At 40.6% G+C, this 23,844-nt stretch overlaps 1 protein-coding gene across 1 annotated transcript in view; it reads left to right on the plus strand.

Annotated features, from left to right (window-relative positions):
* The window catches only part of ATP10D (ATPase phospholipid transporting 10D (putative)), a 596,301-nt gene that overhangs the window by 348,913 nt on the left and 223,544 nt on the right, over positions 1-23,844 (plus strand). The window contains exons 12-13 of the mRNA XM_044060391.1: positions 1,510-1,636; positions 5,245-5,429. Of these exons, the coding sequence (XP_043916326.1) occupies positions 1,510-1,636; positions 5,245-5,429 (312 nt within the window). The remainder of the gene's footprint in view (positions 1-1,509; positions 1,637-5,244; positions 5,430-23,844) is intronic.

The raw sequence follows: 23,844 nt of genomic DNA on the forward strand, positions 1-23,844 counted from the left end.
ATCAGTGCTATAATTTGCAGGGATATCTGATTTACCAAAGGGTATGATTACATATTTTTTAGAATTTAGTCTCAGATCATGATTTTGGCACTAGTTATTTCTCATTTTTAGGTCTGTTTTTAGTATGTCAGCATCATTTGGGGATTCAATGATTGCTCACAGCTTATGTTTGTCAGCGAACTTGGTGAGCCAGAGACCACCAATGTTGACCTTCACTTCAGAGAAGTATATAACAAACAGGAGGGGTCCCAACACTGAACCCTGTGGGATACCACTAGTAACTGGTTACTTATCAGAAGTGGATTCATCTGTCTGGACAACGTGTCCTGTCAATGAGCCATTTGGCTATCCATCTGACAGTGTAGGGGTTTATGCCTAACTCAATAAGTTTTTTTATGATCCCTGAGTGTGGGGTATTGTGTCAAAACCTTTGGCGAGGTATAGATAAGCGGTGTGTATCATGTTGCCACATCCATGGCCCTGGTGACTTTCCCAAAGATGTCCACCAGATTCATCAGGCAAGACCTCTCTTTTCCAAAGCCAAATTTGGGTCTGGTCCAGTGTTTGGAGAGTTTCTATGTTGTTATTGATGAGCTCCATAATAATTCTGTCCATGGCCTTGCAGATAAGACTGGTCACGCTTATGGGTCTTTGAATTATAGCTTTCATCTTGCCCTTAAGTGTAGGAGCCTTTGTAGCCGAAATACCCCTTCAAATCAGGTAATCCCAAGTCACCTTGTTGTATTAGAAGGATCAACTTATCCTGCTGGGAAGGATCATCTTGTTCCAGGGGCAGAGCGATCTATTTTAGTTATGAACCATGATCACAATGCATCTAGTAATAATGTTGGGAAAAATATCAAACAGTATGGGCATTATGGTGATTCTGTGGCAAGATGTCTGCAGCACAGCTTCAGGATCTAGGTTCAGATCAAACTTCCGTTTACTGTTTTTGTGAAATTTACACATCTTCCCCATTTTTGTCTTGGTCTGTCTAGGTACTCTGGCTTTCTCATACATTTCTGAAATATGCTGGCTTATTGGCTTCTCTGTATTATCTTTGTATATTTTGTTTACTATTACCCTTATTGGCCTAGTTTATGGCTGAAAATTGAGTATGAGGCCAGTTTTTTTTGCCAGTTAACAGATGATTAAATAAAGCCTCTGTAGCTGATAGGGGAAATAATGATTTTGTGTTGCAAATGGTGAAGCTCCGTTATCCACTACTTACTTGTAGGTCTTAGGAGTTAGTTTCTTTGAAGATTCAAAGATGATTTTTGCATATTTGTATAACAGTCTTTTTTTTAACTTCTCCAAATGTTTTGGGTTTTCATTGTTGTGACAGAAATGGATCATATTTTTAAGTGTGGTATAGTTAGAGTTTGTGAAATTTGTATTTCAGTTTTTGTTAGCTAAGATTACTGTTTTCAGCACCTGCAATGTACCCAGAACTCCTGAGGCATTCATTGCAGTTCTAACGACTTTATTTTCCTTTTTTCCCCTCTTTAGGTGATGACAGATGCAGAGTACACTGACTGGTTGAATGTTCATTTCTTGGCAGAAACTAGTATTGACAACAGAGAAGAACTTTTACTTGAATCTGCAACAAGACTGGAGAGAAATCTCACTATTCTGGGTAAATGGAATTTGAAACTGTTTAACAATTGATGCATATAACATTATACTAACTATATAAAGAATTTGTTTCCCAGAGGTGGTATTCACACCAGATGTTAGAGTACGTGTTTGATGTAGCCACTTGATCGATTTTTGAAATTGTTACTGGCTAGTGTTGTTGCCTCACTGCAAGAGGTTCTCTGGTTCGATTCTCGGCTGGGGGTGCCTTCTGTGCAGAGTCTGCATGTCCTCTCTGTAGTCACGTGGGTTTCTTCCAGGTGCTGTGGTTTCTTCCCACATTTCAAAGACAATGCAGTAGGTGGATTGGACACTAAATGGGCCATAGGCGAGAGTGTGTGCATGTGCGACTGAGTGGTATGAATGAACTACCGTAGCAGGGCTAGCCACCCGGTGGTGTAAACCTTGGCTCGAGATGATGGTCACTGCTGAAATGACACCCTGACCCCATGTGCAGAATGGGAAAAGGGGTTGAGGATAGTTGGATGGATAGATCAGCAGAGGAAGTGGAGGATGTATTGATCATAGCATACACTCATTAGATTTGCCATTTTCCAGCTTTAGTATATGATAAACTATGACACCAACTAGTTTGCTTCTAAATGCAGCTTAGAATTCCAGAACAGACTGGGAGAGCATGGCACAGCTTCATATGCTACATATGTTGCTGCGTCTTAAGCTGCTTATATTTTAAGTCATATTCATACAAACATACAATTTTGAGGGTAAAGAAACAGTAGTTGATTTATGTAGTTTGTCCATATCTGTATGTAACTAATATGCAGTAGACAGTTGATCTCAAGTTCATTACCTGCAGGTTACTGGCACATTGACTGCTTTCTTAATATTAACAGACTTCTCATTTCATTTGAAAAGAGAAGCTCAAATGAAGGCTGATTTTGTTTTTTGACCCATTTGTTGTCACTCAGCAATTTACACATCTCATCCACAACTCTCATTCATTAAAAAAAACACATTCCTATAGTGCTTGCATATATGTGAGTGTACCTTTACACTGACATGGTCAGTCAGACCATTTCATCCATTGCTTTGTCAGTGCAGACATAACCTGCTATCATTCATGCCTGCAGTCATTTACAAAATAAACACCTTTCATTCATTCATACAACTTATTCACTCACACACTTTCATACAGGCATGTCCCATTTATTCCTATATACACAAACGTTATCACAGTATGAGTAGCTCTTGCACAATTGCTAATAAATGTATTCTGATTAAGATAAGAATCTTCTGGTGGTATCTGTAATTTCTGCAGCAATTGCATGTAGTAACACTTAAAGTTAAGTTAAAAAGGTTTGTCTTATTTTTTATGACTTACGTCAGGCAACATCTGGTGCAGAAGCACCTACCCTGTGGCATCAGCATCTTAGTGGTCTCTTCAAGTTGCATTTGCTTATTATGGGACTTCAGCAGATGATGCAAGACAAGTTTGTGATAACAGTGTAACGGTACCATTAATTCAGCTCTTGGGAACTTGTCAACATATTTCACCTTTATGGCTGCCATCTCTATCTGATAGAGACATTCTGGCAGCACTGTGTGGTTAAATTACTTCATCAGACTGAGGTAATTAATCCCAGGAACACAAAGTGAAGCTTATTAGCAACTCTAGCTTTTTCAGTGTGCTAAAATGCCAGGCAGAGCTTGAAATGTATAAATTCTTCAGACACTGGTCCTGCATAGGCTCTGCCTACCTACGCCTCTGAATAGAATAAAGTAGTTAGAGTAAAATTAATAAATTAGACCTGGCTATGCTGATTTTTTTTTTTTTTTTTTTTTTTTTTTTAACGGTCAAATATTGTGTTTTGCATACGAAATTTTGTAGCTGCAGTTATTTTATGTTAGACATAATTACTTGGAGATCACATGAAACCCCACCCATAACTGATCTGATACAGTCATCCAAGAAAACAGTTTTCTAAACATGGAGTGCTCTTAAGTCTGTCATTATTAGGTACAGGGCACAGTACATTAATCTATACATTTAAAAACTTTGTAGTTATAAGAATTACAAAAAATGAAACTAAAGGAGAACAGTGAATGGTAGAAGCCACTGTTTTTCCTTTAAAGCTACTTTCTTGCAGGGGCAAGCACTGCTGCATCCCCACGCTCCCACTATTTGTAGAAAAGACAATGCTGTGAGATATGCTTATCTCAGACTTATAAGCCACTGTTTTACTGTTCTTTACATGAGTTTCAGAATTCAGAATATTTCAGCAGTAACTGGTTTAAAGTTTTTGAAGTGTCGTGCTCAGTTAATGCTGGTGTCTGCTCAGAAAGGAGGTGCGTAGACTTGCCTTTCTTCTTGCTATGTGTTTGCTGTTCATTATAAAAATGTATTTAAAAAAGAAAGCTGATTGAGGGGAACACAAAGTATAGGGTAATTTATATTTTTTCCACAGAGATGAGCAGTTGCATTCATGTAAAATTTATGTATTGTTACTGTCACAATTATTAATGAAAAATAAGAAGTATAAAGGTCAAAGAAAAAATGCTTTATAGACCTTTCAAACTTAGATGATTAGAAACAAATACAAATAAAGTGAGATGAGAGGGATGCTCCTGAATGATGGGTCTAAAAGTATACAGCTGCACTGTCATGGAAACCTGATTAGGAAGTGTCTCTGCTTTTTGGCATATTATGGGATATAGTGCTTATCACTGGTAAAGACATTTCGTGGTGGAAGAGAAGAGTCTTTTTTTCAAGAAATGATCATTTCAAACTTTGCTACAAAGCCCGCAAACAGAAACAGAATTTAAAAAAATATTATGTTAATATTAACAATGATGATAGGAGTCATGAAGAATGCTACTATACCCATTCCTGGATTAGCAGTGAAACCTAGAGCATTCTGTATAATGAAGGGCATAAACAAAGCTGATAAGTTTTAGTATTAACTCTTATTTAATTCATTACTTCCCACATCCCAAAGACATGCTATCGGTGGATTGGACACTCTAAATTGGCCCTAGGTGTGCGTGTGTGTGCCTTCTGTGGAAGGTTGGGCACCGGGCTGGCAACCCGACACCGTAAAATTCCGCTGCCAATCATGAGCGGACAGGTGATCCACTGTGGCGACCCCTAACCGGGAAAAGCCGAAAGAAGAAGAAAGTTCAAGTGGTATTTGCAAAAACAGCAGGTGCCTGCAGCTCATATGGTGCATGCTGTATATCCACTATCTGTTGGATGTCAGCACTCAGCTGACTGGGCCTAATTCTTCCCTTCCCCTCAGCAGTTTAAGCAGAGTCGTACACTATCGTCCTTCAGACAGAACTTGATGATTGGATGGGGACCCACAAATTCACCCTGGGCTTCACTTGCCTAGCCATAATAAAGAAAGGGGGTATGGCCTAAAGGTGGGTACTGGGAAAGTGTAAGTGGTCCTGAGACTCACTTTCCCTGAAATTTCTATGAATCCTATGCAGCTGTAAAGCAACTACAAGAGATCCATGATTGAAAATATACAAAGTTATTATTTTGGTGGTCTGGTTTCCATTGTTTCACACAAGTACTCAGTAACTATCAAGAAGCGGGGTTCCTTATTGGTGTGTCTTTATAATTTTTACCAAATCTTTGTTGACTAGGGGCAACAGGAATTGAAGATCGTCTTCAAGACGGTGTTCCAGATGCCATTGAAGCACTACGAATGGCAGGAATAAAAGTATGGGTTCTAACAGGAGACAAACAGGAGACTGCTGTAAATATTGGCTATTCCTGCAAGCTGCTAAAACAAAATGACAAAGTTTTCAATCTCAACACTGAAACAAAGGTGAGTGAATACATTTTTGTTATGCCAAATACTGACTGCTGTAATCTCTTGTTGGGTTATAAGGCAAGTAGCACTTCAGAACATCAGTAGTTCAGAGACTGACACATTAGCTGTAAATTTACCTATTTTATAAGTATTTATTTTAAAAAGTGTAGCCTACAGACAGTGCATGTTACCTACTTCAGCTTCATTGCTGTTTGTCTTGTTTTTTGCCATTTACTGAGGCTCTTTGCTATATTTAAGTGGAGTTAAATGAGAATGTCACACTAATAACCAACACAAACTGTAGTAATGCAGGAAGGAAAGCTGTATTAAAACCAGAAGTGAAATGACCAGGCTGACAGCCTCACAAAATATCAAAATGCCTTTTCTTTCCACTAGTTTATTGAACTTAAACATAATTGATTTTTAGCTCTTTCGTCTCTCAACTGGAGACTTCAGAATGATTCTGATGAAGTCTCCAAAATCAACCTATTTAAGTTAAGTAAACTAGTAGAAACACCATTTTGGTATTTTGTGAGACTGCCACCGTGGGCATTTCAGTTTTGTTTTTAAATGAGAATCTGCTTATAACACCTGCATTTACAAGTGCATTGCAAAGCATGGTGACATTCCATTTGACTGAGAAGTTGGCTGTGATAAGATGAATTGGCCCATTCACTTTGTGAGTTGTGCCAGAGGATTTTTGGTATGTGATGGAATAGTTATAGAGTCAAGCATTTGTGGACTATGAGGAGGCACTTCATTCAGTGTGTTTAAGACCAAGGCATAGATGGTAAACTGGATGAGATATATAGCTTTAAATATAGCCAATGCCTAGCTACAGGAAGTTGCATGTTTTGAGGTTACACTTTCTAGAAAGATTCTCAGTAAGTGACTCATGGAGACTAGTATGACAGCCGCAGTGTCTGTGTTGTTGAAACATTCTGACAAGTATATAGATATTGCTTGGAGCCCAAAGTGAAGATATTTGTACAGAACGAAATAAATGTTTGTAATAGTTTATGGACTTGTAGTTAGATGGTACAAATACAACATCTAGGCTCTTGGTGCAAGGGAATGCAGTAAAAAATGGAAGCTCTTGATTCATAAATTTGATTTATTGCTCATTGTGAGTTGAATAGGCTCAGAAGTGTTTAGTATGCTACTTTTTGCCTGCTACTACTGTTGCAGAAGAAGCCTTAAAGGTATTTAACTTTTTTTTTATCTTGCCTGGATAGGAGAAAGACTGAATAGTAGCAGTTAGACAGAAGTTCAGGAATTACAAAAGTTTAGAAAGAACATTGCATCTGTTCTCCATTTCAAATTTGTAAGGGTACAAAGTCTTATAGAGGCTACAGACTCTTAAATGTTACTGAGCTAAACAGCTTAGCTAGAGACTGAATCTGGTGAGGTGCCATGGTTCACCTGTATGAGACAGTAAGTTTGGGATACAAGTAAGAGAAGCAGGACCAAACTACCAAGAGCTGTGAATATACATAAATCAAATACACATTTAAATTAATTACCTGAAGAAATGGATGCATCTAAGATGAAATGTGAGTCCAGTGATACAATGAATTGTGATGTAAAGTAAGATTGCACTGCAACAGTAATAAAGAAATGGCGAGCCAGAAAATGCACAGAAATCATGTTGCAGTTGAAATTCAAGCTTCACGCACAAGGTGTAGCTCCAAGCAGAAAAAAGTGTTGTCCTGCATTTAATTGGTTTTGTAGAAGCTGTGGTCTAAAGATAATTTTTCAGTGATTTATAAATGGAAAGACAAGTACATTTAAATGAACATTAATATTGCTGAACAGAGAAACAAAAACATCTCGGTGCTAATGAAGTCAAAGAGTTGGTGCAGTGAAGTCTGAAAATAAATATGAAGCATTAAGACAATACAGTTCAGATTGTTGGCAACAAATGCTGATAATTAATACAATTTGAATTTGAAGTAGTGACAGATGCAGAGTTTAGTACTATGTGAGAACACATTTTTAAAGCTTTGAAGGCAAAACAGAAAAAAATGCATATTAGCACGTGAAAGGCACCAATTAAAATCATAGTCAAAAGCGACTGACATTGTGAATATAAAAATAAGAACATCTGTTTCAGGTAATATCACTTAAAATAATACATTTTCCTACTATTTTAGACTCTCTGGCTTGTGAGAAGCTAGGAATGGTGAAACAAATTCAGAGTGAGAATGAAAGTGTGCTGCAACAGTCTCCGTTATCTCAGCTACTTTTCAGAGCCATAACAGAGATATCCTTCACAGCTGTGATAATTCATTTTTGAGATTTGGGAAGTTTGATGGCAGAGTATTAAAGAGAAATAAGTCCTGATGCTTTGTCAGTGATACTTGTTTCATGGAATGTGGCTATCAGAAGTAGAATAAAACATACATCACATAGTATGGGAAGATTATTTCATGAAAAACAAAATGGGTGCCCAACGTGGTTAATGTTTTAAAGAAGGCCACATTGTAACATTTATATTGATCCACGAGAACTGAATAAAGTGATTAAAAGTAGGCACCTGTAACTTGCAGTTGAAGTGCTCTCAACAATGCCAGAATATGCATTCCTTTCAGTACTCACTGCAGGCCTAGATGTCTGGCTACATGAATAATTAGTATTCACATTTGCTTGTGTAGTTAAAAAACACAGATATCTTAAACTTCTGTTTAGTATTTCATCAATGCAAGAGGTGTTGCTAAGAGTTGTGCTGGTATATGAAAGCTTGGTAGAGTGAGACACCATAATTTCAAGTTAAATAAGAGCAAATAGGAAATAAGATTGAGAAGTCCGGAAAAACATGACAGTTCTAAAATTTAGTGTACACATTCTAAAGAACATGTTAGAACCTCTGTTCTCAATTACATCAATTGCTATCTGTTCTTTTCTTATTGCTTTTTCCCTCCCAAATATGAGAAACAACTCGCATGCTTTCATTAGACATCAATTTTTATTCTTAGTAAATAGTACACTGGCTACTTTTTAAAGTACATTTTACACTGTTTCATTTAATACATTAAATTACTACTTGTATAAATTATCCACTTCCCACACTTTCAAACACCATCTGTTTTTCATTGAACTACCTGCACCTTTAATTATTAATTACTCTGTGGCTTGTAGATTTCACTCACACAGTAATCAAACCTCTTGTGATTAATTGCTTGCACCTGCAGACTTCTCTTCTCCAAATAAAAGCAGTTAACATTGAAAAAATGTTTTTAGCTTTGCAACTACAATCTTTGTAAATTTCACTCAGAACACACTGTTCAGATTGCTCATGATTAATTGCTTGCACCTGTAGACTTGTCTCCCACTATTTGATAATGGGGAAATGCAGCTAATGACTTTGCAGACTCGAGATATAATTACCATTTTCATGCCTTTAATTTTTTCTTATTTTTCAAACCTATTTACTTAAAAATTCTCTTCTGTATTTTAAAAAATGACTAACTTCAATATCTGTCTTTGCAAAACCACGATATTGTCTTAATTATTTGTATAATGTAATTAATAAAGTTTTACACCCCCAGCAGCTCAGTATCACAGCATTATATTAACTTAATTCTGTCCAGCCACCTAAATTTATTACAGTGTAAAACTGTGAATTCCTTAGAACTAAAAAAATTACTTTCTTGCTTTAAACTGTTTAATGTATACAGCAGTCACTGATGAGACTTTTTCTGCCTCACATTTAAAGTACCCCTGACTGCTTACTGTAAAAAATACGTTAGAATATAACTTGCAAGTTGAATTGTGAATTGTTATACAGATTGACTTGATTACATCTCCATGCCCTTCAGTATTATCCTAAACATTCATGACATAAAGTGGAGTTTAAATTCTTTTCAGTTCATAGGTAAATACTAGGCAGTCTTTTGGCAAACCATTTCAAGCCAACCCAAAAATCCCCATTCAAAATTTCCCCATAGCCTCAAGGAGGGCAAGACAAGATAGATTAGGAGAGAATTTTAGGCTGCCCATCCAAATACCTAGGTTTACCTTGAAAGTAGCAGGGGTGCTACTCTGCTTGACATGCTGTTGAAGTTTGTTCCAGAGGTAAGGGATGTTTTGGGATATGAATCTATCATAGCAACATAACCATTTATCTGTTGATGAAGGTTTAGTTCCTTTAACAGATTATTTGATGTACCATTAGTTCTACGAAGGAATAGGTGATCAAATAGGGTTGGATCTTTCATGGTACAAAAAGCTAGACAAATCTCCACAGAGGAGTCTGTTAAGAGACTGAGTACAGAGATGAGGTTGCCAGTCTGTCCTGGTAACTAAGATTTTATCTTAGTTCACACACAAGTTTGACAAAGTCAGCAAAATTCAAGCCTTTATTGCAAAAGCATGTTTCTGTTCTATTCCATGTCTAGTGTGATCGATGCTTTATAGTGTCCCATTTTTTCATTAGGTTTGGTGGTGGTGGTGTTGGTCTTCCTGATCATCATCACCCAACAATCTCTAGATCAAGTCCAAGTTTCTTTTGATTAGCTCTGGTGCTGTTTGTGTCTCACATATTTTCCTATTACAACAATGGCGAAAAGGTTTCACCGACAAAATCTCTTTCTGGGCTTTGTTATTGTCAGAGTGAGGTGTGAAGTCTCCTTTTGTTTGCTGGCTCACTCTTTGTTGGATAAACTTTATTTCCTCCTTTAGCCTGTTCTATATGAAAAATATATTTGATCCACCAGGAAAAAGAATATTCAGATGAAAGCTAGATACAGCTGCTTGATTTCCACACATTCCTTGATTACTGGGATAAATGTGTGCTGTATGGTAAATAATAACTTTCCAGAAGCTCTCTATTGTCCCAAAATTCTGAAATTCCCTTCTGACATAATTTTGTCAGGCGCAATTCTTTTTGATAATATGATTGTATTTTTACTAATGCAGGTTTTGGCTGCTTTTTCATGGCCATATTTTGGAGCATACACATTGTGCCCTCTCAGTTAATAAATCCTACAGTGGGACACCAGTCCAGTCTCTAATTTGTATTTTTATAAATTCATACAATTGTTCTTTCCAGTGTCTGGTACAGTAGGAAATCTCACATTTTGTGTGTACTCTGTCTTCTGTTTTTTGAAACAACTCTTGAAAAGTCTTATGCACAGCCAGCCTTTTCTTCATTTCGTCTTCTGAGTTTTACAGTTTTATCAGTAGCTAAAGCTACTTTTGTTTTTGCAAACTTTTATTTGACTTTGTATTTTATTTCAGTGTTTCACTTATTTCTAACATTTCTGAGTGTATTTGATTTTTTTTCCTGTAAATTACTGGAAGCCATGTCCAAAACTGAAACTTTTAACTGCTTTTTGCTGAATAGCTCCAAGAGTCGTCTAGAAATGTATTTTTCTTTTTCATTTCTGGTTGATATCCTCTTACTTTCTCCAAATTTCTTCTTTCCTGGCATCCTGACTATGCAATAACTAGCCAGTATCGGAATTTTACCTAAATGGAATGCTTTTACTATCTTTGTTTCATATTTCCTGGTTTCACACAGGGAGAGCTTTAACCAACCTGTTTCCGTGTGCAGCCAGCTTGAATCTCACTCCTGCCCATCAGCATTTCCTGATTGCTAGGATAAACTTTTCTCTCCTGCCTTGTGTACAATGAATAATAATTTTAATGGTTAATTGCTCCAGAAATGTACTCTTGTTTTAGGCAAGTTGAGGCAATTCCATACCTAATTCCAGCTATTAGTTCTTTGGGTTACCCACCTATCCACTATCTTTTCTCAAGTGCGCACTGGTGGAAAGGAATCCAGACATCATTCATTATCGCAAACTTAAGTGCTACAACTGTGTCAGGATCCTGATGTTGTTAGCCCACAGCTGCTTTGTTTCTTCTGGAGTTTAGTAGACTTGTGGTATTTTGTGTAGAATCCTGCCATGCCCCATTTTCAACATGTAGTCTTGCACATAGATATTAGACACCAGGCTGTGCCATGAGTGCTCACCTAAGATGCTGGGCAAGGTAGCTAAGTAATCCAGTGACTGATGGACTTTTAAAATAAATATAGCAGTATATTGTTGACCACTGTATGGAGATGAAGATGATAGTGTTGTCTTCAGAGATCTAGTTACTATGTAGCACAAAACTGGTACAAAGTACGTAAACTTTGCTGTTGTTGATGAGGGACAATTGCCAGCTGTTCACATTATTTGCTTGTTTTGATTTTGAATATTCTGCTGAGACACTCATTTTCCATTTTGTCCCATCCCGTCCAATCCCATCCCATCATGTAATATGAAGCTATTCATCTGTTACCGTGTCAATTAAGAGCAGTAACACTTTATAGTGACTACGGGATTTACCATGCCGAAGTTAGCTTGCACAGAAGTTGAACTGTCCCAACAATGGTTAAAGTTGTATATTCAAATGATGCATTTTGAGTGCCTAACTTTACTAAGGATGAATGCTAATGGTACACTTAGGAATCTAAAAACAAAATGTATCAAGGTGGGAACAAGGTATATTTCTCCTTCCAATCTGATATTTAAAACGTAATGTGCTTGCCAGCTGTTTCATGTTTCATTTTACTGGCCATGCCACTTTAACTGCTGTTGCTGCAGTTCAGCTTCAGTGCATGCCAGCATTCATCAGTGGCACACATTTGTGTGTTTTGCTTAGATGTGAGAATGATCCTTTGCATTTCAGATGTGTATGTATTTGATTGAACAATCATTCCAGATCTTTTAATTTAAGCAGGATAAAAACAAGTTTTTGCCACACGTATACATATCATGTAGTTTTTGTAACACACACACAGAGCTAATAAGTGATACAGCTTTAGAATAAAACAGGACATTGACCTAAGTGTGAACAAGTTTAGAACGTGGTAACCTGTCTCAGAACTTGTTTTAGTCAGACATCCTGCACTGAGCTGTTGGCTGCAGTTTTACACCATCCAGCTACCTATTTGTGTAGAATTAGTATGGGTTACCTAATTATCAAGACTGTGTCATACCTTTATACCTAAAGAGGGTAAAGATACATCAGACGCAGCTTCATATAGGCTCATTTCAATACTAAACCATGATTATAAAGTGTTCATGTCTATAATGGCTAAAAGAATAACAAAAGTAATGCCAAAGTTGATGGATATGGATCAGTGTGGTTTTGTGGAGCGGAGGGAAACATTTGACAATATTAACAGAACATTGATGATCCAGAGGGAAGCGGAATAAAAAAAAAAAAACGCATTGTTGTTGGTGGGTGTTGCTGCAGAGAAAGCATTTGACAGAGTAAGCTGAGACTTTATGAGCTGGACAATGGAAGCATTTGTATTTCCAGAAAAAAATTATAAGGTTGATTAGGAGGATATATGAGGGATCGGAGGTGAAAATGAAAGTGGGTGAAGCATTGTCTGATAATTTCTGCTTGAGTTGAGGAACCAGGCAGGGGTGTGTTCTTTCCCCTTTGTGTTTGCATTATATTTAGAAACACTGACAAAGAAAATAAGGGACTCAGAAAATCAAGGATATAATTGGTATTTTAGTCAAGAAATGCTGGCTCTGTTTGCAGATGATATTTTATACCTGCCAAAACATTACAGTGTTGTGGAACATTTTGAGACAGTTTCAAATCTTTTCAGGATGCAAAATTAATGAAGCTAAAACAAAAGGCAGTAGCTGTAAATTATGTACTCACACAAGAATTGGTTCAGCAGTGTCCGTATTTAAAGGGACATGATAAAATGAAGTATTTATGAGCATGGATTGGAAATATATATACAAGGTTATACCTCCAACAAAAAAGAAAATACACCAAAAAGATTTTAAGCATGGTAAAGGAGAACAGAGGTATAGCCAAAAGAAGTCAGGGGGACGGGAAGGAGGGGTAACCAGGACTGCAACAGTGAATACAGTTCGAACATCAACATTTATGGTAAGTGTACACAACTGTACTATCTTCTTCGTGTTTCACTGTTGCAGTCATCACATTTGGGTAGATTCCCAAAGCTAAGAATGGAAGGAGGAATTTTGATAGCAATAGGACCAGCTATAAGGCCCGGCAAGACTGCAGAGGCAAAGCCAACTCTGGATTTAGAGAAAATTGGCAAATGGTAATGTTTGGTGAAAGCATGTACAGAACTTCAGGTAGCAGCTTCAAGGCTGTCCCTGGTATGGACACCTCTGAGAAAGGCTCCAGAGGTAGATGCAGCCCAGGTTGAATGTGGTCTATTCCCCTGTGGGATAGGTTTTCCATGGTGCTTATAGCAGAAATGAATGCAATGGCTTATCCATGTAGAAAGAGTTTGCTTTGAAATAGCCTTCCCCTCTGCCCTTGCAGCAAATGCCACCAGCAGTTCAGATTTCCTTTGAGGTTTAGTCCTGTCCAAGTAAAATCTAAGTTGTCTGTGCACATCTAAGGAGTGCAGTATCCATTCCCCTTTGTTCTGTGGATTAGAAAAGGAGGTTGGCAAATGAATCGACTGATTAAGACCCACACTGGATACTACGTTGGGCATGAAGGAGGGGTTGGTCCTGAGGGACACCCTGTCCGCATTAAAGATGATGAAAGGCTCCACTGCCATAAGGGCCTATAATTCAGATACCGTTCTTGCTGAAGTGATTGCTAAAAGGAAGGCTGTTTTCCAAGAAAGAAATTTTAAGTCTGCACTTGCAGCTGGCTCAAAAGGAGGAAGAGTGAGTTTTTCCAATACAAAGTTAAGGTCCCAGGCCGGAGTTGGGGCTCTCCTGGGTGGTCTTAAGTTGTTGGCCCCTCTGAGGAACTGCTTGAGCAGTGGTTGGAAGAGGGGTGGTTCTGTGTTGTAATGAGCTGAAATGGCTGAGGCATGAATTTTGATGGAGGAAAAAGAAAGGCCCTTCTGAAGCATCTCAGTTAAATATTGAAGAATCTGAGGTAAATTGGGCGCTGCTGTGCCCATCCCTTGAGTTTGGTTCCAGGCACAGAATCCTTTCCATTTTTCAGCATAAGATTTTCCAGTACTAGACCTCCTTGTCTCCACAATGACATCCAACACTTGTTTACTGAGGGATGGTAATGGAGAGATTAGGTAATTAGCCAGGCTGCGAGGTTCAGGGTTTGAAGCTGAGGGTGCAGAATCTGGCTCTCCTGCTGTGACAGCAGGATAGGGGTCTGAGGCAGGTGCCATGGAGCCAGCAGTGACACACTGTGCAAGAGGGGGTACACCAGTGTTGGCGTGGCCAGTCTGGTGCAATTAGTATCGTCCTTGGTTTGCCCTGTTTGATCTTTAGTAGTACTTTGGAGAGGAGAGGCAGAGGGGGAAGGCATAAACTGATAGATTTTTCCAGCTAAAAGACAGAGCATCCACTTTCCAAGCTTGTTTGTGGGGAGTCCTTGTGCAGAATTTGTCCAATTGGTAGTTCTGGGGGGAGTCAAACAGGTCTTTATCTGGGCTCCCCCAATTGTTTATCAACATGTTGAAAGTCTTTGGTTCCAGTTTCCACTCGTGTGGGTCCATGAGATTTCTGCTTAGTTCATCTGCCAATGTATTTAGTTTTCCTGGCAGGAATTGAGCCTGTAAATGCACTTGGTAGCTCAAGGCTGTGTTCCACAGAGCCATGGCGAGTCTGCAGAGGGGGTATGAATGGGTACCCCCCCTGCTTGTTTATGTACCACCTAACAGTGGTGTTATCCGTCTTTACGATTAATTGTCCTGGAAGAATGCGGTCCTTGAAAGCTGTCACAGCATTCTGTACAGCTAACATTTCTTTTTGATTGATATGCAGGTGCATTTGACTTCGGTTCCATTTGCCCTGAATGCCCTTCCCTGCCAGGTGAGCCCCCCCATGCATAGTCTGATGCGTCTGTTAGGGTTTGGGTGGCAGGGGGTGGAGTGAATGGTAGACCTTTGTTTCGGTGGCAGGCCTCTGCCCACCAAAAAAACTGTAGGCAAGGAATGATAGGAATCACTGCTTCTAGATCCTGAGAATGTTGATACCATTGTAGTTTCTTCATATGCAGTTTTGCATATGGAATTAGTAGAATTCAGGAGGGCATGAGCCCCAAGGCTTGCAGTATTTACCTTGCAGACAGCAGGGTTTTTGTGGCCATTAGTTTGAAGTAAGTTGTCAAATGAATTTGTTTCTCTGGCGCGAGGAAAGCCATCTGGGAAGTTATGTTCAAGCTTGCTCCCAGGAATATAATTTGTTGACAGGGTACAAGATGTGATTTCTTTTTGTTTATGGTGTACCCCAGACAAGTCAGCACCTTTTGTACAAATGCCAGATGATTCAAAAGTATGTCCTACCTTTTTGCCTGAATTAGACAATCATCCAGGTATGGGTATATTTGAATATTTCTTTGCCTGCAAAATGCAATGACTGGAGCTAGGCACTTTGTGAATACCCTGGGTGCAGTAGATAAGCCAAAGGGCAATGCAGAGAACTTCCTTTAAATCCAGTGTTGCCAACCAGGCATCCTTGCCTAGCATAGGAAGCAACTGGTGAAGAGTTCGCATCTTGAATTTTGGAATCACCAAAAATGAGTTTAGGATAGAAAGGTCCTGGATAGGACGCCATGAGTAGTCTTTTCTGGGTACCAGGAAAAGTCTTGAGTAGAAACCTTGTCCCTTTTCCTCTTCTGGTACAGTCCGAATAGCCTTTAATCTTGAGAGAGAGAGTACTTGCTTTTGAGCCTCTGACCACTGATTTGGGGGTAGATCTGGCCAACCGTTTGGGGTTGGTAATGTGTGGAAGTGAAATCTGTATCATTGGGAAATTATATTTAAAACCCATTTGTCCTGGGTAATGAGTTCCCAGATGTTCTTCGTTTTCCATTGCTGCAGTCCTTACTATTGGGTATAGTCCGCGTCCAGTCGGCCCGAATACCAGAGTATAAGGCTGACGTCGGTCAGGGCGCACTAGACTGACGTCAGTACGTCAGGGTACTAATGCGCATGACCGACGTCATATCCTCAGTCTTTTTTGCCGCATGGTCCGATGCAGAAGCAGTTTTGCGAGTGCAGGTTGGCGTTCTGAAATATTTCCGAAACCGGAGTTTCAGACCGAAACAGAGTTGGCTAAGTACCCCGTTGGGGAACATTTTGGTTTTTTCTTGCCTCAGTATTTTACCGGATGTCAGAAAAAGTGAATAACTGTATTTCTTGTGGGAAACAGATACCTCATAGGGATTACCATACCTTGTGTATACCTTGTTTAGGGCCTGAGCACGACGTTGTTGGTTGCCGCTCTTGTGCTAGGTTTAACAAACGCACTATTAAGAGGAGGTTAGACTGTGCCAGGTTAGTGTTTGGGAAGCGTTGCAATTATAAAATGCCGTCGGATGCTCCGTCGCCCGCTTCGCCCAAGAAGCGCAAGGACAAAACGGTGAAGCCTAGGGTTGATGAACCGGCAGTCCCGGACGACGGTTCTTTAGAAGGCTCAGTGGAGCCAGAGGTTTTGCCAGGAGTTTCCATGGAGTCTCAGGCAGAAACTTTACTGTTACAGGATGTGCCTTCTCAGGAGGTAGGCCAGGCTGAGGGGGCTTCTCAGGTAACTGTTCTTCCCTCTCTTCCCAAGGTAGTTAGAGCCTCTCCTTCTGTTGCCAAAACTTCTTTGAGAGGTAGGCCTAGTTCAGCTTCAGTGGGGGCTTCTCCTAGCATTTCGGGTTCTGTTCCTAAGAAACATATGCTTAAAATGGCAGAAGATTTGATTACTATGATTAGAGGTTCTATGCCCCCGCCTGATAAGAGGCCTAGGGTGGAACCGGAGTTTGATAGTTTTGAACAGTGTTCAGAGGCTTCAGAGTCTTCTGCGGAAGACTTGCAGGAGTATCCTACTTATTCTGATTCTGATGTGGATGATTCCACTCCTACAGCTTCTCCTCCTGAGGATTTCTCATTTTCAGAGACTCTGCATTCCATGAGGGAGCACTTTAAATGGGAAGGCCAGGATTACTCTGATTCCAGGAAAAGGCTTAGGGAATTCTTGTTTTTACCCCAGCATATAGGCCCTTAGCTATTCCTCCTGTGTTGAATGTGGTGGAAGATGTTTTTGCAGAGGCTTCCCTGAACCCTGACTCTTTGCCTCCTGCTCCTGTTAAGCCTGATAGGTATTATAGGGTGCCCGAAGCTCATAAGTATTTGTTTAAGAGTCCTAGGGCGGACCCAGAAACTATTTCTCAAGGGCCTAAAGGTGTTAAGGCTTCTGTGGTTAAAAATCCTGTTCCCACTGATAGAGGCAAGGGCTTTGGATAGGTGGGGAAAGAAAGTGTATACTTCTTCCACTCTAGCCATGAGAGCGTTGAATTGTCAGTTTCACATGCTAAAATATCAGAATTATCTCCTTTCACAATTAAGATCTAAAGTGGATGCTTTGGCGGAAGGTATTGAGTGTAAAGAGTTGCTGGATTTGGTTCATGTGTCTGAACAAGTGGGTAAGCATTCTTTGCAATGTGGTTTTGATGCTGTACAGGCCTCCTCGAGGGTGGCTACTACTAGTTCTGTTCTTCGCAGGCATGCCTGGTTGAAGGATCAGAATTTAGCTGAGCATGTCAAGACAAGGATTTTGGATGCTCCTTTACAGTCTGATGTGTTGTTTGGATCGCCTGTGGAAGCAGTTTTAAAGAAAATGGAGGACAAAGCTAAGTCTATGCAAACTGTTAAAGTTTTTTTGCAGGTGCAGCCACCGAAGTTTAGTAGAAATTGGCCTGCTAAGGGGTGGACATATCCTGCTTATGATTCCCAGTCTAGGGGTAGGTCTAGACGTGGTAGGGGCAGGGCTCAAGGTTCTTTTAGGCCTAGAACAGGGAGTTCACCTGCTCAGACTTCTGGTGAGGGCAGGGGTCAGTCCTTTCGTAAACAGACCCAATGACCTGTCTTTTCAGCTGCCAGTAGATTTTCGTCTGGCAGCTCCTTTGGGAGGAAGACTGTCTCTTTTCAAAGAAAATTGGGATTTAATTACTCAAGACAAATGGGTGTTGGATATCATTCACCACGGTTACAGATTTTATTTCCATACAATGCCCCCTTTCAAAGGCATGCCAGACGTTCCTCCTCCACAAAGAAAGGAGGCTCACAAGCAAGTTTCTCAGTTACTCCAGATGGGGGCCATTCAGCCAGTCCCTGTATCAGAAAGGGGCCTAGGATTTTATTCTCGCCTGTTCCTAGTACCAAAGAAGGGGAACACGTGGAGACCAATTTTGGATTTATCTCTCCTCAACACTTTTCTGGACATTCCCAAGTTCAAGATGTTGACGTTACAACAGCTTTTACCTCTGCTGGGCAAAGATCACTGGATGGTAACTTTAGATCTCAAGGAAGCTTACCTTCATGTGCCTATAAGGCTAAGTTGCAGGAAGTATCTGCGGTTTCGAGCTGGAAATTCTCATTATCAGTTCTCTGCATTGCCCTTTGGCTTATCTACTGCCCAGAGTATTCACAAAGGTTCTGGCTCCAGTGATAGCTTACTTCAGGCTTCAAGGAATTCAAATCTATCCTTACTTGGACGACTGCCTGATTCTGGCTCAAGAAAAGGAAGACCTTCTACAGCATCTGGAATATGTTATAGCAGTGCTAAGATGCCTAGGGTATTCTGTGAACGAAATAAAGTCCAGTCTAGTACCCTCTCAAGACATGTGCTTTCTGGGTGTGAGACTGAATACAGCAGCCCAGATGGCCTTTTTAACCCCGGACAAACAAAAGAGTCTGTCACTTTACTTCCATCAACTATCTCATCAGTCCGTGCTGACTGCAAGGACAGTCCTTCAAGCATTAGGGTTCATGGCATCTTGTATTCTGGTGCTTCCCAATGCCAAACTGCATATGAGGAAGCTACAATGGTATCTCAAAATGTATGGACACAGCACTGCCAGGATTTGGACACTGTCATTCAAATAATACCTTGCCTTCAAAAGAATTCTTGTGGTGGGCTCAGGAATGTCACCTAAACAAGGGACTCTCTGTGACCCGGCCAGAGGCAAGTCAGATTTTAACGACAGATGCCTCGGACATTGCTTGGGGAGCTCATCTAAATGGAAAGTGGATACAAGACAAGTGGCCTGCCAGACTACAGCATCTACATATCAACATGAAGGAGATGTTAGCAGTCCAGTTTGCATTAATGGCTTTCAAGGAGTTACTTCTTCCAGGGCAGGTGTTGATTCTAACAGACAACACAACTGTCATGTGGTACATCAACAAACAAGGGGGAACACATTCTTATCCTCTATGCAGGCAAGCAATGATTTTATGGGAGACTGTGCTAAGCTTGCAACTAACTCTTCAGGCAAGGTTTCTGCCAGGAGCACAGAACTCCTTAGCAGATGTGTTAAGCAGACAAATCATGGATCCCCACGAGTGGAAACTGGATCTTCATGTATTTCAGAAATTGACAGTGTCATGGGGAACTCCAGACATAGATCTGTTCGCTTCTCCACTAAACCACCAGCTGCCAAAGTATTGCACAAAGGGGTTTCATCACACAGCTTGGAAAGTGGATGCTCTGTCTTTCAGTTGGAAAAACCTTCATGTGTATGCCTTTCCACCTTTGCCTCTTCTTCCAAAGGTACTATTAAAGGTCAGACAAGACAGGCCAAGGATGATTTTGATAGCTCCAGATTGGCCTCGGCAACACTGGTACCCACTACTACGGAGTCTGGTAAAGAAGCCTCCATGGCCTTTACCTCTGATTCCTCATCTGTTATCTCAGAAGGACGGTCATCTGCTCAATGTCAAGCTTCACTCTCTTCATCTAACAGCCTGGCATATTCTGTGTTGAAGCACAGCAGGTCTCTACTTCCTCAACAAGTTTTAAATGTGATTATGGAAGCTAGAAGACCTAGTACAAGGAGAGTGTACGCAGAAAAATGGAAGAGATTTTTATTTTGGAGTACAGCAAAGAATTTGGAGATTTCTGAGCCTAATTTGAGTGTGGCTCTTCAATATCTTACTGAGTTATTGGACAAAGGTTTGTCCTTCTCTTCCATTAAGATTCATGCTGCAGCAATTTCAGCTCACTATGATTGTGACCCACCTTTGTTTTCGCATCCTTTGTTCAAGCAGTTTCTTAGAGGGGCAAAGAATATAAGACCCCCACGTAGAGCTCCTACTCCTGCTTGGGATCTCAATTTTGTGTTGGAAAAACTTACTCTACAACCCTTTGAGCCTGCAGCTACTGCTGAATTGAAATACTTGTCATGGAAGACTGCTTTTCTCTTGGCTATTACTTCTGCAAGAAGGGTGTCTGAGTTGCAGGCCCTTATGGCAGTAGAGCCCTTTTTGATTTTCCATAAGGATAGGGTATCTTTACGTACTAATCCTTCCTTTATGCCTAAGGTGGTTTCTAGTGTGGCTTTAAACCAAACTATTCATTTGCCTACGTTTTATGCAGACCCTCAAAATAAAGGGGAAAAGATTTTGCACACTTTAGATGTACACAGGCAATTGCGTTATTATTTAAGCAGGACTAAGGATTTTAGGAAGTCTCAGCAGTTGTTTGTTTCTTTTGCTTTGAGTTCACAGGGCAAGCCTGTGTCAAAACAAACTATTTCTAGGTGGATTGGCTTTTGCATTGCATTTTGTTATTCCCATCATGGCAAGGAGATTCCAGCTGGGATTAGGCCTCATTCCACTAGGGCTACTGCCACTTCAACAGCATTTCTAAGGGGGGTGGCAACTAAGGATATTTTGGAAGCAGCTACTTGGAGTTCAGTGCATACTTTCTCTAAGCATTATCACCTTCCTATCTACTCTAAGTCTAGGGCTGGTTTTGCCACAGCTGTTTTGCAAGGCATGTTGTCAGCTCCTACTGTTATGATTTGCCAGCCTCCCTTACCTCTGCTTTGGGATTCTACCCAATAGTAAGGACTGCAGCAATGGAAAACGAAGAACATAGTACAGTTTTGTACCTACCATAAATGTAGATGTTCGAGGATTCCATTGCTGCAGTCCAATTTACCCTCCCTCCTTCCCTCTGTGTTTAGGGGTGGTTGTGTAGGTGAGTTTACATGCTTATATTTTTGTATATATTCTTGTATATATTGTACATGTTTTGGTGCAGGTATTTTGGGCCTTGTCTTTTTAGGGTCTTCTGACATCTGGGGCAAGAAAAGACTGAGGATATGACGTCGGTCATGCGCATTAGTACCCTGACGTACTGACGTCAGTCTAGTGCGCCCTGACCGACGTCAGCCTTATACTCTGGTATTCGGGCCGACTGGACGCGGACTATACCCAATAGTAAGGACTGCAGCAATGGAATCCTCGAACATCTACATTTATGGTAGGTACAAAACTGTACTTTTTTTGCTTGCAGAGCAGTCTTTCCCTCTAAAGGAGCAGTCAGTTGAGAAGTGCTTGGAAGTTTTAAAGTTAAGTAATTGAGACAGCTTACCACAGGGGGGAGTCTTACTACTCCCTGATTTGGAAGTGGGAGCCCCCCACTGTTAGTCCTGTGAGTACCCTGGGACTGAAGCCTGGGTGTTCTGCTGGTTCTGGGTGTGAACTAAGAAGGCCTGGAAGAGGCAGGAAAGGACCAATTCTTAGAGGGCCAATGCCTACTAAATCTTGAAGGCTGTACTTGTAGGAAATCTTTAACAGTTTGCATAGATTTAGCTTTTTCCTCCATCTTCTTAAGAACTTCTTCTGCTTTGTTGCCAAATAGGTGATCCTGATTTAAGGGAGCATCCAGCAATTTAGTTTTAACATGATCTGGCAAAAATTGCTCCTTAAGCCAAGCATGTCTTCTAAGTACAGACCCGGTGACAGCAGCCCTGCAAGATGCCTCTAGTGAGTCAAAACCACATTGCAAAGTATGTTTTCCAACCTGTTCAGCAGAATGCATTAAATCCTTTAAATTCTTATTTTCAGCACAGTCAGGAATCATCATCATTTTCTGTTTAAGCGGTCCCATGACATGCTGCTGATACTTTAACACATGAAACTGGCAATTTAAGATCCTAATGGCCAAGGTTGCAGAAGTGTATACCTTCTTACCCCATCTATCCGTGCCCTGGAATCTCTATCAGAGGGGGTAGGATTTTTGGCAGTAGTAGCCTTAATGCCCTTGGGTTCCTGTGAAAATGTCTCAGGATCTGCAGTAGGATTTTTAAAAAGGAACTTGTGAGAGTCAGGAACCCTGTAATATCTATCAGGTTTTCTGGGAGCAGGAGGTAAAGAGTCAGGAGCCAAGCTAGATTCCGAAAAGGCATCATCAACAATGTCTAGCACAGGAGGGATAGCTAAAGGCCTGTGTTGGGACAGGAGTAAGAAATCCCTAAGCCTCTTTTTAGAATCAGAGTAATCCTGGCTTTCCCAGTGAAAATGCTCCCTAAGAGTATGCAAGTTTTCACCAAAAGAAAAATCCTCTGGGGGAGAAGCAGAGGGAATAGATTCCTCTGCATCAGAATCCTCATAGGTAGATAAGGGTAAATCCTGGTCATCAGAGGAAACAGAAATTTCAGAATCCTGGTCAGAAGTAACATAAGCAAATTCAGTCCTAGGTCTCTTAGAGGGAGAAGGTTGGCTTCCCCTGATTAAAGTAATAAGGTCTTCAGCCATTGTTATCTGTTTTTTAGGCATAGAGGCCTGACCATGCGGTCTGGGCATTGGTTTTCTAGGCATGGTTCGAGTTTTAGGCCTTGAAGAAGAAGATGGCGTTGGTTTAATATGCAAATCAGTAGGCCTGAATACACCCTCAGAAACTGGTGCCTGTACAGCGGCTCTGGACCCATCCAAGGTAGAGACATCTGCAGGTTCCACAGCTGAAGCATCTCGCGGCATACTGGACTCCAAATGGGTCTCAGTAGAGGCCTGCGAATCTGAAGTAGTGGGTATCAGGGGCTGCGAAAGTGCCTGAGTACCGGCAAACTGGCGACTGGCTTAGGAGAAGTGTCGTCAGCAGCTTTGGACCTAGGCGGCCTGCCTCGGTCTTTATCTTTGTGTTTTTTCGGAATGTCGGTAGTCAGGTTGCTTACTGAAGACATATCTGGATAATTGAACCGAGTACCAAAATATTTAGAAGCGAAAATATACTGACGACAAACAGTTTGTAGTTTAAATAAGGCACAAAACCGACAGCAAGTTACATCGTGGTCAGGGCCTAGGCAAGGAATACAGTATAAATCTTTATGAGGTATTTGCATTCCACAAGAAATACAAGTATTGACTTTTACTGACATTGATTTAGAGCAAGAAAAAGTTTCCCCAATGGGGTACTTAGCTTTAGTTGAAGACTTCGGTTCTGAAACTCGAAAACGAAAATTTCAGGAGTCGAGCGACCAGCACTTGAGAACTGCTTCTGCTTCGGGCACCGCACGGCAAAAAAAACTGATGTAATGGTGTCGGCTGCATGCTTTATATCCCTGACTACCTAACATCATGGAAGGTAAGACAGCAACCGAAGCAGGACCCAAGATTTTGATAATCAGGCTGACTGAGGGCTACTGCAAACAGATAACCCAAATGTGATGAATGCAACAGTGA

Source organism: Protopterus annectens, chromosome 2.part0 (genome assembly GCF_019279795.1).
Source record: "Protopterus annectens isolate FY-2018-M chromosome 2.part0, PAN1.0, whole genome shotgun sequence".
NCBI lineage: Eukaryota > Metazoa > Chordata > Ceratodontiformes > Protopteridae > Protopterus > Protopterus annectens.